The sequence below is a fragment of the Talpa occidentalis genome, unplaced genomic scaffold (assembly GCF_014898055.3).
Source record: "Talpa occidentalis isolate TD23 unplaced genomic scaffold, MPIMG_talOcc4v2.1 talOcc4.4, whole genome shotgun sequence".
NCBI lineage: Eukaryota > Metazoa > Chordata > Mammalia > Eulipotyphla > Talpidae > Talpa > Talpa occidentalis.
The window spans coordinates 19,733,494-19,748,279 of NW_023604295.1; the positions used below are offsets into that span (position 1 = coordinate 19,733,494).

At 38.9% G+C, this 14,786-nt stretch overlaps 1 protein-coding gene across 5 annotated transcripts in view; it reads right to left on the bottom strand.

Moving 5' to 3' along the window:
* Positions 1-7,481: 7,481 nt before the first annotated feature.
* Positions 7,482-14,786, bottom strand: part of TNIK (TRAF2 and NCK interacting kinase) — a 400,363-nt gene continuing 393,058 nt past the window's right edge. For all 5 annotated transcript variants that reach the window (XM_054700355.1, XM_054700354.1, XM_054700353.1 and 2 more), the window contains 3 exons: positions 12,848-13,007; positions 12,463-12,602; positions 7,482-10,262 (listed from right to left, as the gene is read on the bottom strand). In XM_054700355.1, the coding sequence (XP_054556330.1) occupies positions 10,179-10,262; positions 12,463-12,602; positions 12,848-13,007 (384 nt within the window). In that variant the 3' untranslated portion in view covers positions 7,482-10,178. The remainder of the gene's footprint in view (positions 10,263-12,462; positions 12,603-12,847; positions 13,008-14,786) is intronic.

Consider the following 14,786-nt stretch of genomic DNA (forward strand, 5'->3'; position numbering starts at 1 on the left):
CAAATAGGGATTCTTAGAGAAAATGCTTATAGTTATATTTTCTGAATTGTGGACCCAAGACCTCAGTAGGATGGGGTCTGTATAGTTATAATGAGGGGTCTGGCAGTCCATGTGTAGACCAAGCTTATAGACTAGATAAATGACATACAGGTTTTTCATATGAATATGGCTTATAAAATGCATTTTCATTTAAAAGTGTTACCAAACTTTTTGTTACTTTTCAGTTTCTTAAGCAGATATGATGGAAAGTTACCGTATTTGAAAAGGTTGGGACTGCAGGCTGATAAGGTGGCTGGGATGTGGTTGTCTGATGACTTCTGTGTTCTGTGCTGGCTTCTACCTCACAGCAGCTATACTCTGTGGTGGCACTGGGCATGCTGAAGTTTCTTGAATGCCACCCAAGTTTAATTGCCACTTATCTTGGTAAAGCCAGCATCATAAGTCAAAATGTTGGACACCAATGGAGCAGCTGCTAGAGACAGCTTCCCCCCGCACCCCCCGCCTGCCCACCCTTTTTCTCTCAATTTTTGAGATGGGAAGTATATGTCTATCCTGAAAAATGACCTGGACTCTTTCAGGAACTCTAGAGTAGTTATTACTCTAGAGTTTGTTGTTTTTGGAAATTTAAGGAAAATATAAAAAATAAAACTGAAACCTTCTCTTCCCACCCCCAAATTTTGTGAGGATTAAGAAAAAGGCTGCCAGGGCCTCCCTGGTGGTGCAAGGGGTTAACTCTCAGCACTATGAGCTTTCAGCAGCCTCTGCAGCCCAGGTTCAATCCTCAGCCAGGGAGCTACCCACATGGTGCAGCAGACCTCTCCTGTCTCACCCACTGCTCCCCTCAGCAATGTATTTCAGTAGATCCGCCTGGTCTGTTCTCCACTCTGGTGAATCCTCTCACCCCCACACCTCTGGCCTGTACCCCAGTTCTTGTATGCATAAATAAATAAATCTTTGGAAAAAAAAAGAAAAAGGCTGCCAACTTTTAAAGTTTCCATACTAGAACATTTAATAAAAATGAATGGCTGTATAGATTATCAGCATCAGTTCTTATATACATCTTAATACTAAAAATGAGAGTGTGCCATCTTGGGATAGGGCTGTCTTTAAATGACCTTTATGGAAAACTCACAGTGTTGCTCTTATGATGGTTTAACACTGAACTGTTGATAACTTTGACTTGCCTTGATAATGGCCTTCAATTATAAATGGCTCACTTAGAAGGAACAGGATGATATGCACAGAAAGCATCAAGTTGACTTGAAGGCTACAGTGTTTCTTTCTGCTGCAGTGATGTCTTCCAGCTCTGCAGTCCTCTGTTGTTCAACAGTCATCTCTTTTACAAAGTGAGTTTAATAATACAAGATAGTCTGCAATCATGGATCATGGGGTGCAGGGCTGAAAAATTTGATCAGACTATGATGCTGCTAATCCATGTTTTCATGACTTCATTTGGTAAATTAAATCTGAACTTTGAAAATCAAGATATTTTTTGTTTTTTGAAACCATTGTATTTTTGGAGGGAGGTGACCCTCTATCAATTATTTATTGTCATACAACATGGACTTCTTGCTTATGAAAATATAAGAACATGTATTCAAGCTGGTGATATTCAATTTTAATGAAAACCAACATTCTAAAATACTTCACATAAATTATTGAGAATTCATTTTGAAATCATTTATTGTATCTTACCATAGAAACTTGTGATATATATAATATATATATTGTTTGCAATTACTGTGATACCTTGGGCATTTCTTAGCATCTAGTTCCCATTTTCTAACTGGAACTAGAGTTCTGTATATTTTGCAAAGGACCTCAGGAATCTACAGCTAAGCACCATGGAATCACCAAATGACTTTGGTCCTGGAAAGGACCTTAAAGTCCTGACCCTGTCTATTCAGCATGAATGACACATTATCCTTCATCTCAACAGATTTATGAAAAGACACAGAATTAACAGGAACAAAAAATTTCTTTCACTGTTATATTACTTCATATTACATCATTTCATTTTCTTCTTTTATTTTTTAAAATACTTCTTTTATTAAAGGAGCAGGAAAATACATGATTAAACAAATTGAAACTACAAGGTATGCCCTTTACAAGACTGAATGGAACAATAAAGTCATCAGAAGGCATGAGTCAATATCCTACAATAAAACTTCATGCAACAATACCCAGTGGACTGTATATATACAGATGTTGGAGGCTGCCTGGGGAGGCCTCAGAACTATTGTCACTCAGAAGAATGGTAAGCCCCAGATGTTATTTAGGTTTCTTAAATTTGCATTTAGCATGAGCATGCTTTTACTACTGTCAATTTCTTGTTTTAGAAAAAGTTGTTTTTGCTCTTGTCAATTTCAAATATGTAAACCAGGAAGAAAATCCTGCACCTTACTTCTAAAAACTCTGTAGTTATTTGCAATACCAGTCATTTAAAATGGATCATTATTTGTTTAAGAGTTTTGAAATGCTGTTTTTCTCAGCGTTCTTCATGACAGCCTCTCCTCCTGGACTTGGCCTGTTACTTTGATTAATGGAACAAGAATGTACAGGCAGGGTCATAGCCAGGTGTTTTCCATCCACAATAGCCTTAAAGGAAAAAAACCATGGGGTTTTCTTTTTCTACACTAAAGCGAGTCTATGATTTCATGACACAGACATTGGACACAGTCTTTGTTTTGATACTGAAATGAAAATAACATAACATGTAGTACTATGTATATTTATTTAATTCTTAAACTGTTAGTATTTTCATTAATTAATCCACTAAGGACTTATGAGTGGCTATTATTTGCCAGTTAGTTTTCAAACATAGTGGAGATTTGCCAGTGAACAAAGATATTAGTGCTCAGAAAGTCAGTATGACAGAAGATGAATGGGGGATTGGAGGGTATTTTATAAAGGTGTCTGGTAGTAAAAGAGTATTTGTGCAGATACTTTAATGGAGGAGCAAGACATGCAGATATCTGGGGGGAAGAGATTTCCAGAGAGGAAGCAGTAAGGGCAGAGACTCTCCTGAGACAGGGGCAGACAGGCTGTTTGGGTAGAGCAGGGAGGACAGTGTGACTGAGCAAAGTAAACTAAGGAACAGAAGATGGGCTCAGAGAAGTGGTAATGGTGTTTGGGGAGGGGCAAAGGTAGGTCACACTCACTAGGGCCTTAAAAGCTATTGTAAGGACATGGACATTCTGCAATGGGTAGTCATTAAGTACTTGAGCAAAGTAGAATAACCTGGTATATAATTTATTAAGTGTCTTTGCAGGCAAGAAGAAACAAGGGCTCAGACTGGATTGGGAATATAATCTAAGGGTAAAAAAGAATGAAAAAAACGGATTTGATGTGGCATGTGAGAGTGAAAAATTAACGGTAAACTGCAAGATTTTCTGGTCTGGAGTACAATTACCATTTACTGACATAGGGAAGACTATAATGTGATAGATGGTAGGTGTGTGCAAATTAGGTGGTTGCAAATTAGTTTTGGACATGTTGTTTGATTACACATCCAAATGATGTTGAATGGGAAGGTAGGCATGAATTCTGGCTTTCAGAAAAGAGGTTAGGACTGGAGATAAATATGTGGGTGTTGTCAGTGTATACATTTGTTTGTGTGTGTGTGTGTGTGTGTGTGTGTGTGTGTGTGGTGTTTGAAGCACCAAGGCCAGAAAAGATCACCTTGATAGATGTCTACTGGGGAACATTCCAGGAATTCAGTGAGGAAGTACCAGAGAGGCGATAGAAGAACATGAAAGCTATCTCCTAAAACTGAGAAAATATTTTAAAAAGGAAGGTATTATTATATCAGAAATTATAGTCTAATAAAGTTTCATGAAGTCAGAGGCCTCATCACTGCATTTGACAGGGTGGAGATCACTGGTGTCCTTAGCGGAGTTACTGCTTTGAGTTGGCTCAAGAAACCAAAAGAGAGGAGAGGAATTGGAGGTGATATATATATATATACATTTGCCCCTGAAGGGGAACAGAGAAGTTATTAGAAGAGGTATTGGGGCAAAGGTGGGTATTTATAGGACAAGAGATAGCAGCACAAATGTAGTAAAATCTTTCGATAGAATTGGAAATATTGGTGAGGCAAGGGAGAGGAGTATGAGGCAATGGCCTTTATTTGGTGTTGTTGGATAGGTTCTACCTAGAGCAAATGGGAAGAACTGCTGGCTCTCCATTAAGGAGGTCGTGTAGGAATTGATAATAGTAAGTTTCACTGTACAAGACCAGGGTTTTTGTAGGTATCAAAATCACCACGGATTAAGAAAAGGTGCTGTTGGAAACAGGCAGTGAGCCAAGAGCTAAAATACTAAAGCAAAGATGGAGAGTGAGCTAAGGTAACTGCAGACTCTGGGCCTCTACCAAGAATTTCAAAACACTGGATGTTTGAGAAGAGGGAGATAATAGTCTGGAAGTGGCAATGAGGAACAAGAAGTCATCCTTTACTATAAAGGCTTTATTCTTCATATTTTGACAGAGATAAAATATGTTCCACAGTTTAGCAGTGACTGTATGGGAAAGCCAGGGCTTAGAACCTATAGGATCATTTCTAACAGCTTGGAACAAATGTTGACAACTGAAGGCTTTTTATGCAGGAAAAAATACTTGAAGGTAGACAAAAGATTCAGACTGGAACATAGGCCAAAAAGATTTTCTTCTTTTCTATTTTGATACAGGTGAGATTATATCAAGTAACAGCACATTTTCGACAATTTAAAACACTTTAGAAAATTGGGATTTAATGTAAACAATTGTAGGCAATGCAAAAATGATAGTTTTCTCTTCCAGTATTGCAAACTTGGCATCTCCACAGTTATGTTAACATTGTAAATAAGACAGCTAAAATGTGCAAAAATAGCTTCACAATATCCAATTTTAAAATTCATCCAAGCTGTCATCTTTTTTTTGGCTGCAGATTTATTTCTGGCTGTCACCTAACATTTGAAATTCTGATTCACTGTAATGTCTAAGGTTCTAAAATAAACCATAGCACAGTGTTACTATTTCTTAAACTAACCTCAGGGAAAGAGATAAAAGGAAAGGGCCACTGGGACATTTCCTATGTACAAATAATGATCCATTGCTGGCAATGAAAACTCACCTTTCCACCAGTATTTGCTCAGTCTCGATTATGTGATGCATCTTGGTGCTGATCAAAACCAACCCTCAAAACCAAACTATCATGCAAGGAGTTCAGTTATATGGAGGTGTCTACACAAAGCCAAAAATCTAGAAACTTCAGAACATTTCTATTTTTAATTGTCTTTTTTAGCCTTCATCCAAATGTTTACTGTCATGGACTCAGAGTGCAAGATTCTGATTTGGATTTAAATTATCTTAAAACTTGTTCAGAGATTTTCGTTTCAACAAAGTTTCAATATTGGTGCATTCTTAAACTTCCTGGAATGGCAGGGCAGGACTAGAGGAATAAAGTTTAAAGCAGAGAGTAATGGTCTCATTTTAGTTAGAAAAGTTTTTTTTTTTTTTGAATATTCTAGTTGTGGAAACATTCCTGGAATAACAATACAGTATGGAAATCAAAAAACAGAGGAGGTGTTTGGTAGATGTGCAAATGGGCAGTTTTGTACTTGCAAATCTCCAAAGATTTTTTTGCTGGACCTTCAGAGATCAGTTTACACTCACTGGAGATCCGTGAAAAGACAGCACACTGTTGGATTCTTGATGCTGTGCTGATTACAACCAATATATGGTGGCATTTATGAGAAATACTGTCAGGTAGATGAAACCAAATTAAGACTTTGGATTTAAGTTGTAACTATGAAGTCTTAGGGGAGGCAAGTTTTGGGTTTGTTCATTTGTTATGCTTTACTTGATTTTTATTTTTTTTGACTATTTTATGCTTTGATTTTATTTCATTTTTTGTTTATTTATTCCCTATTTTGAGAAAGATAAAATATGTTCCACAGTGTGGCAATGACTGTATGGGAAAACGAGAGCTTAGTACCTATGGAATCATTTCTAACAACTTGGAACAATGTAGACAACTCGAAGGCTTTGATTTGGTTAGATCTGAATTTTTGAGGAATGATCTAAAGATAACTCATGATTCATAGAAACTGTTGTCATGGTCAGAACAGAGCATCAGAGGGGATTCTGGACAATCTGGAGCATGTTGGTGTCATTCGGAATTGTCATTAGCATGTGGCGCATATTCTCCTACTTTCCTCCAGTAGGTTAAAAACGTTTGATCAGTAAACGTTTCTGGCATAAAAAAAATGCAGCACATCTTTGATGTTAAAGCAATCAGCACAAAGTACAAGTGATGCCAGTTCACACAGACTTTCAAAGACAGCACACACTGTTCACACAAAGAGCTCTTCCACATTTCAAGAATACAGCGACAGGAACCGGTACGCACAAAAGTGGGCAAAACATTTCTTTTGAACTTCATGGAATGGGAGGTCAGACTTCAGCCGCTTTCTTGTCTGGTAATGGTCAAAACCAAAATGGCTCCGGCCTGAATTTCACATCTAATCTACAGCACGGGAGGCACTAGAGACACCAATTACCAATGAGCCACAGAGCAGACAGAAAACTGTTAGTAGGTCTTGACAATTAGGAATTAAGATGCTTTTAAGAAGTGCATATTTGAGGCAAAGTATGTAAGGAGTGTATCTTAGAAAGCAATATCAAAGTGTTAGAAAAATGGAGTCCCTGTCCGAGTGGCCTGTAGGATTTTGCCTGTACCTTATTCTACAATGTTGAATAAATACATAGCTCTCGGTCTTCTTGACGTGTTGTTTAAGAGTTTTCAAGTAGAATTGTGAGATCTATCTGAACAGAGCGCTGGCCTTTATGTGGAACTTAGTGCACACTATGTCCACTCACACTGGTGCGATGACTGGTCAAAATATAAAGGCCTGGGGAGGGATTTGAAGGGATCTTAAGGTAGAGTTTCTACCACCTACTGGAGGCAAGAATGCTGGCACCTGTGTCCCTCACTGGCACCTCAGAACGAGACCAAGATGATGGTGTGGGCAGGCTCAGTAGATTTTACTGCATGATTATTGATTAAGAGCATCAAGGATTGCAAAAGATCTGCTGACACTTATTTTGGGGGGAGGGCTCAGTTTCTCTTTATAGAAAATTAAAATGAGCCAATTCTAGAGACAAAATACCCTAGAGAAAGAACAAAAACTAAAGACTGAAACTAATTTCAAAAACTTATTCCAAAACTAAAGAAATTTTTATTTAGATGGATGAAAAGCACTCCTCCCTACCCGCCCCCCCAAAAAAAAAGGGGACAGAAGGAAAAGGATATGGGGGAGGAGAGGAGAGAGGAAATGGGAGGACAGGAAACCAAATCAGGAGCCACTAGGATGGCATCCTGAATATTCCGCAGGACCTAGGCCACACTATGTCAGCGGCCGAGCCTGTCCTGATGGAAGAAAATGTATTTTTGAAGATAAAAGCTTCAAAGAATTCTTTAGCTATCTTTTAACGAGTACAGATTTGTCAGAGTCCCTTTCAAATTTGGATTTGCCTTGACCCTTTGTGTAAAATATTTGTACAAAAATATAAAAGGCATGGCTTGATGTTTAATAACGTCTGTGTTTTATTGTTGTTGGCACCAGAGAAGCTCATGTTCTATGTTATGTCACTGTACATACTGTAAACAAGACTGCATTAATATTGTTTTATGATTTTGTTTCAATGAATCTAGATTTTAAAAAATACATTCACAAACTACCTTATGTTTAAACACAATGATTCCCTTTTATTTCTTAACGGTACCCAAAATCCCACAATAAAAAAATCATTTAAAGCTGTGTGTTTCAAACTTATCACTTAGAAATTAAAACAAAACAAAACATAAAAACAAAGATCAATTTGCAACGTAATTTAAAGAAGCTTCTGGTTTAAAATACCACAGCAGCAATATAAAGAGCTGGTGGCAATCGCATTTGGGGATGAAACCCACATGGAGACATTTCGTCCACGTCAGCATCCAATTACAGTAGTTGCTAAATTCAATCCAAGAGTTATTGCTGAATTTGCTATATGGAATTTGTGAAAATAGTATTGTTCAGCAGCAGAACCGCAGCAGTAAAAATGAGAACGGGAGGATTTCATTGGTTTTGAGAGCTAATGGGACCATAAAGAGGACATCTTGGTGATCGCCTGAGGAAAATCCTCAAATCCATTCCTGTGTGTTACCTGCTTACAGTAAATGCAAATGACAACCACCTTCATGGGAGGGGCATAATCATCGAATTCAAAGGCCAGAATATTTGCCCTCCCCTAAGCCCCCTTCCCAACCACCAGATTGAAATAGTTTCATTTTCCTAAAGTGTGTTTCGTTCTCATTAATAGTACATCAGCTGCTCTTATATTGAGGCAAAATCAGTATGATCAAAATCTGTTTAAAAATCTGTTTACAGTATTTGTTCTTTCTAGAAACAAACCACATTTGTTTTTGTTGAATTTTTTTTCAATTTCTCAAGAACAACAATTTGGCCAACTACTGTTTTGTTTTAAAAATATTAATTACATCTGAGATTGCCAGTTGAGCTCTCTATATGTCTCCTGGAGATAACACTGCTGTGATGCACAGTGAAACAAAAACAAACAAAACGAGGTAGGTTAAAACAGGAAGCGCAACACAGATATTGTTTTGCAACACCTCGATACCACAGGCGGCCATGCTTGTAGCTTTGGAAAAAAAAATCCCAGACAGTCACGTAAAAGTTCAAATCATCTGAGTAAGAGTTTATAGGGACACCAGTCAATCTGAACTAAATACATACATATCTCTGCACAAATGTTGTTTACGTATGTTGGGTAATTTGGAGAAAGGTAAAATGATCAGGGTCTCAGAATTTTGGCCAAAGCCTCGCTTTCAAGTTCTATAAAACCTGAACCAATGATACCTGCCATGTCTTAGGCAGGTTAAGTAGTCTAATCCCTTCTCTCACCAACCCAGAGAGAACACAGGCAGCTCAGAAACATTTATTATTATTATTAATTCAGTCACAGTTTTCATCTTGAGAAAGTGGCACCCTCAGGAGAAAGCTGGGTATGACCAGAGTCTGGATGTCATCCACTCCCCAATTACCAGAAAGAACTCAACAAAGGCTCAGTCCTAATGAAGTCCCAACTGAGTGACCTCTTAGCTGGGAGGCTTTGTGCCTTAAAAAAAATTTTTTTTTTTTTGTGTGTGTGTATACACACACATTTATATATATATATATATAAAAATATATATATATATATAATTTTTAGTTTGTTTTCCAGAAGCTCTTTCTGTCTGACCCCATCAGTCATTCCAACTTTTGCCCTGATCTGTTGCATAATAACTGAGGGAAAGTTGTGTTATCGATTCCCTCAATCACTAGAGCGTACTCAACTCAATGGCACTACTATCCCATTCAACACACACCATTCTGTACAGAGCCATATAAAAATAGGGCCTGTCAGACTCACAAAAATGGTAGTTGATTTTATTAGTCTAAGGCTAGTAGTTTAGCCATTTAAAATCTATTTCCCAAAAGAGGGGAAAACTAGTATTTTCTTCTCTTTTAAAAATTCATTAGCCAGTTGCTATCAAAAAGCAACCATTTGGGTTGGTAAAGGCAAAAGAGTTCTAAAATTACCCCACTATGCAGTTATGGCCTTCAGTGTAAGGAGATAAGGTACATTTATTGTGCTGTCTCTCACCATTGGAGATTGGAAATTTTACAACACATCATATACTTAAAGCTAGCAGGCAGACAGAATTAAAAACAGACTCATTTTCTCAGTATGCAGTCTCTCCCCATTCTCACAAAGTAAGGGGATAAAGAAAAAAGGTGGAAAAAAACCGACAACCAAAACTCAAAATCCACCATAACACAGCTTAATCATAAGAGCACACAATATTTGTTTCTATCCCTAACTCCGAAGGGCCCATGGTCCATCTTTGTCCACAGACAATGCAGCATTCTTGGGGATCTCCTGGAAATTCCTGCCACCTTTTTCTCTCCTTCTCAACCAGGCTGCAACATTGAAAGATGGACTTTATTGGGACGGGTGGAGGGAGAGGAAAAGGGGAAAGTGGTACGTTCAACCAAGCCTTCTGATCCTGCCTCTAGACCGGCATAGGTCCACATGAGTTATGTTCTTTTAAATTAGAAATAACGCCATGAAGATAAGTGCCAAGTGCTCTTCTGTTACCAGTTCATCATGGAATTTCTGTTGAGGGTCATGAAAAACACTTGGCTACTTCCTCCAGATCGCACGGATGCAAAAAATACCTGTTTGAAATTAAAAAGAAGTTAGTTCAACTGCATGGATTCTCTCCTTTTCTTCAACCGTCCATCCATTTTCTCTCACATGTCCTATCCCTGTCATGTGTCAGCTCTTAAGACTCAATGACGGGTGTTTATAAAGTGCCTTTGGTACAGTGCATCCTCTGTAAACACTCCTGCCTTTGGACTCTGACTGATATTATTACTCGTCATGGTATTGGCTTCAGGGACAGAGAAGGGGCAATATCTGGACTTGCAACATGCCTCGGGGTGCTCACATTTAAAGGGGAGTTTGTGCAAAGATAACCTGCTGGATTTCTGCCCTTGATTAGGATTGCTGCCCTTTATTATTCCTCTCTGAAAAGCCACAGAGGCTCCCTTCTCTCACCTAATGACAAAAGGCAGACTTTGGGATTGAGGAGACTCCTTCCAAATCCCCCAAATCAAGGGGGAAATTTTGGACCCACTGACGACTCTTCAACTTCAGTTCTCCATTTTTTAGACTAAAAAAATTAAACGGTTTTGTAGGTCAGATAGGGCAAGGTGTCCAATGCCTGTTCACTTTGGCATTTCAAGAACTAATGCCTGGTTTTTCTGCTGACACTGGCGTCTCCTAGGCCAAATGAGATAACCACATTAATAAATAGAACCACAGTCCATTAGGTCTGGGTCTATTCAGTCATTATATTAAAAAACTGAGAGAAGTGAGCAAAATTTGGGTTGCTGCTTGAGTGGAATGTAAATGGACCACAGCCTTCGGAAAACAATATTCCGAGCTGTGGCCTAGCCCTTCAGTCAGCCAACACCAAACTTTGGTCCAAGGCATTTACTTTTGTCACGAGTATGAAGTCTCTGCTACTTCACTTCCACAACTTCCTCAGAAGAATGCTACATCTCCCAACAACAACATCTCCAAATAACTTAGGAAGTTATTTGGAAATGCTGATCATTCAGCTAATGCTACATATGTAAGTTAAGCTACTATTAGGGTCAATGAATAAAAATGGGGATGCACAGAAGACCCATGTAAAACCACAATGAGGGAAAGAAAGGGCTGCTGTTCTCTCCACCCGGGGCTCTAAAACTCAGGACCTAGACACTCTGCTGTCTCAGCTAGCGCGTGAGGGTGTGGGCATGGTTAGGAAGGGGCCTGTTGGGTTAAGTCTTCAATACACTGGAGTAGAGGGGTTGGTGGGGGTTCCATGCTTAGATCACTCCTATGCTTGTGATCCTCAGGGACTAGGTGGGGGTGGAGTTTTATCAGGGGTCAGATCTGTTTTCTGGGTTACTCTGGTTAGGCCCTGGGACCATTCTTGCCACCCACAGCTACTGTCCATGCAATCCACATCAGGTCTGAGGAGTTGTCTAGGGCTGAATCTAGTCTGGACCCACATCTCCAGGGTTGCAGTAAGACCAGCCTGGCCTCTGGGGAACTGGGGTGGGCTCATTGCATCACACTCCTTCTACAGGTGCTTATGTCTGCTGCTTTGGAGACAGCATTGTTAAAAGGATGAATTCACAAGTGCAGTACGGCTTAGCTACTAAAAGCTCTGGGTTAGTCTACAGGGAGGGCAGGGGAGGAAGCAGCACTGCTGCAGGATACCCTTCTGAGGCGACTGATCATGCCAGATGGACACCGCCAATCTCACTGGAAAACAGTCCCCCTATGACACTTCAGAAGAAACATGGCTGGAATGACACAGGACATGGCACTAGTTGAGTTTGTGATTGTACATTCCTTAAGGAATGAATGACATTGTTAGAAAGTTTATTTTTCTACATGTCAAGTGTTTCACATTTAAAGGTGAATATAGTATGAGGGGTTAGGTCTAGATAGCGACTTTGTGAAAAGTCTAAAAGTGGAAGTATAAAGTTGATCCACTGTGAGATGATTAATGATGGACCAACTCTTCTAAGTGTTTAGGAGAATTTGGGGTGTCTGTTGAGTCATCTTAAGGCCTGCAGGCCACAAAAGTTACTAAGTGTACAAGAAATGTTTAAATGCTTTTTTTTGTCTTTTTTGATATGTGAAATATATATATTTTGAGTGTTCATATGAATCAAACCAAATAATGCCATTTCAAGATAATATTGATTGCTTAACACAGATGTGATTCAAATCAGTATAAAGGAAAATGAAGGTTTCACAGGTACCTGGTGGTCTCTTAAAATGCAAACACTAATGCAAATGTTGAAACGGATTTACCTTATCATTTCTTTCACATAGAAACTTTAACCTTTGAGCTCGCTTATGCATAAATACTCCATCCAAATGTCCTGTTTCCACTGACCGGATCTCAATAGCTTTCTCGCCCCAGCCCATTATCTGATTGGAATGAATGTAGGCTGTCAAAAGGAATTTCCAAAACTGCATTAAAAACATTAGATGGGCAATAACTCACAGCATCTGTTCACATCTTAACCACAAAAATGACAAACGACTTGAGATAAACAGACAAAGCAAGTCTTACAAGTGTTATTCACAGACTTTTTTTTTTTTTTGTGGAATCAAATGGTTGTTTCACATTTCTTGATTTTCGTTTCATTTGGGGGCTGTAACTGCTGAAGGAGATAAGGAATGGTTAACCTACCCACAGACGTGGGCATTTCTCCCCATTGGAGCACCACATCCTTAGTTATCCGGCCATAGGTGTTCACATACACCCCCTCATCCTCATAACAAACAAGCATTTCCATTCCATCTGTTTTAGGCAAGATGACAATGGCATGAGGAGTGATATTGCCCTGAATCTAGAAAACAAAGAAAGGCCAGGCATTATTCTTTTTAAAAATAAGACAGCCATATCTTGACTATTCATTCTACGAACTGCAAAAAAGCATTTTCTGTGTGTGTGCTTTTGTTTTTCATTGTTGTTCTAGGGACTGATGTTTTGCTTTGCATAATCTAACTGCTAACCTGTCAAATACCAGCCCTACATCCAGAATCCAGTTTACCTGTTTCAAATCATCAACAATTACAACTTCTACATCACCTACTGGGTCCTTTTACACCCATAATTTCTAGTTCCCCAAGTATCTTTGAGGGGGTAAATTAACTTGACCCAAGCTGAACCAGGATTTGGTGTTAGAACTGAGATTTGAGCATGTGCCTCTCAGATATTGAAAATCATGTTTTCCATTAGAACAAGTGACTCTACTCCCCCCAAAGATGAGGGGAATGCAAACCTGCTGAATATGATGGAGATAACCTAGGAAGAACTCTAACCAAATAGACTCTGGGACTATAGCAGAGATTATTTTTCTGCATGCCTAAATGCCAGAATAACCTCCCCAGTGATGACTTCTTTAGAAAAAAATTAAAATTACCACTGCTCATTAAAAATAAAATTATACTATGGAAATAAGTGGATTACTTGTTCTAGGAAAAGTGATGTGGTATTGCTAGGATCCCCAGAACGAGACTGTCATGCTAAGAGCTGGAGCTGAATCCCATGTGCACATGCACATACGTATGACAAGCTATAATGGAACAATGAATGCCAACTGTGTGTGCAAGTGCACGTGTGTAATGTACTAAAACAGCTTTTTTCAGTTGTCATGCTTCTTTCAAATAAAGTCTTTAAGTTCTCAAAATACCAATAACCAACAGATTAGGCCTCATACTTTCCTGATAGGTAATTTCTACTCTATGTTAACCTTGGGATTGCAAATTGGACACAGAATTTCCAGTGCACCAATCCTACTAGACAAATCCATGTGCAGCTTTGAAAGTAATGTTTTAGGCAATGTGTCTATAAATATCTGTACTACAATTTGTAGGCCCTGTGCCATGCATTAGATGTATTCCTTCTTTCAATGCTGATGATAATTCTACAGGACTAGTCTTTTTCCTCTAATTTTACAGATGAGAAAGCTGAGGGCTGAAGAGGCTGTCTGATGTGTCCATAATTGTAAAGGGAATATGTGCAAGAGCCAGAGCATGAACTCCACTGTCTGACTCTACAACACAACACTGTCCTCACGTTGAAGAATGAATAAAAATAACAAGAAGAGGATAATTGGCCTTCTCCCATATAAAACAAATCAAACTCCAGGGGCCTTCCTGGTGGCACAGGGGTGAAAGTCTCAGTGCTATCAAAGTGCTATCAAGCTATCGCCAGCCACTGCTGCGTAAGTTCAATCCCTGCCCCGGGAGCTAACCCACATGGCACAGCGGACCTCTCCAGTCTCACCCGCTGCTCCCTCAGCAGTGTATTTCAGTTGATCCAGCTGTTCTGCTCCTCACTCTGTATCTAGTGAATCCTCTCACCCCCTGCACCTTTGACCTACACGCCAGTTCTTATAGGCATAAACAAATAAAATGAATCTTAAAAAAAAACAAAAACAGAAACAAATCAACCTCCCTTCAAAAATTGAAATTGGGAACTCATATTACAAACATTGATGCCCTTAAAGGAAAAACACATGCACTTTAAAGTTTAAAGAGACATATTGCGTAAATGACAAATAATTGCTATTATATATTATTCGGTCTTCACCAATCATAAAAATAGTTATATTTACATCTTC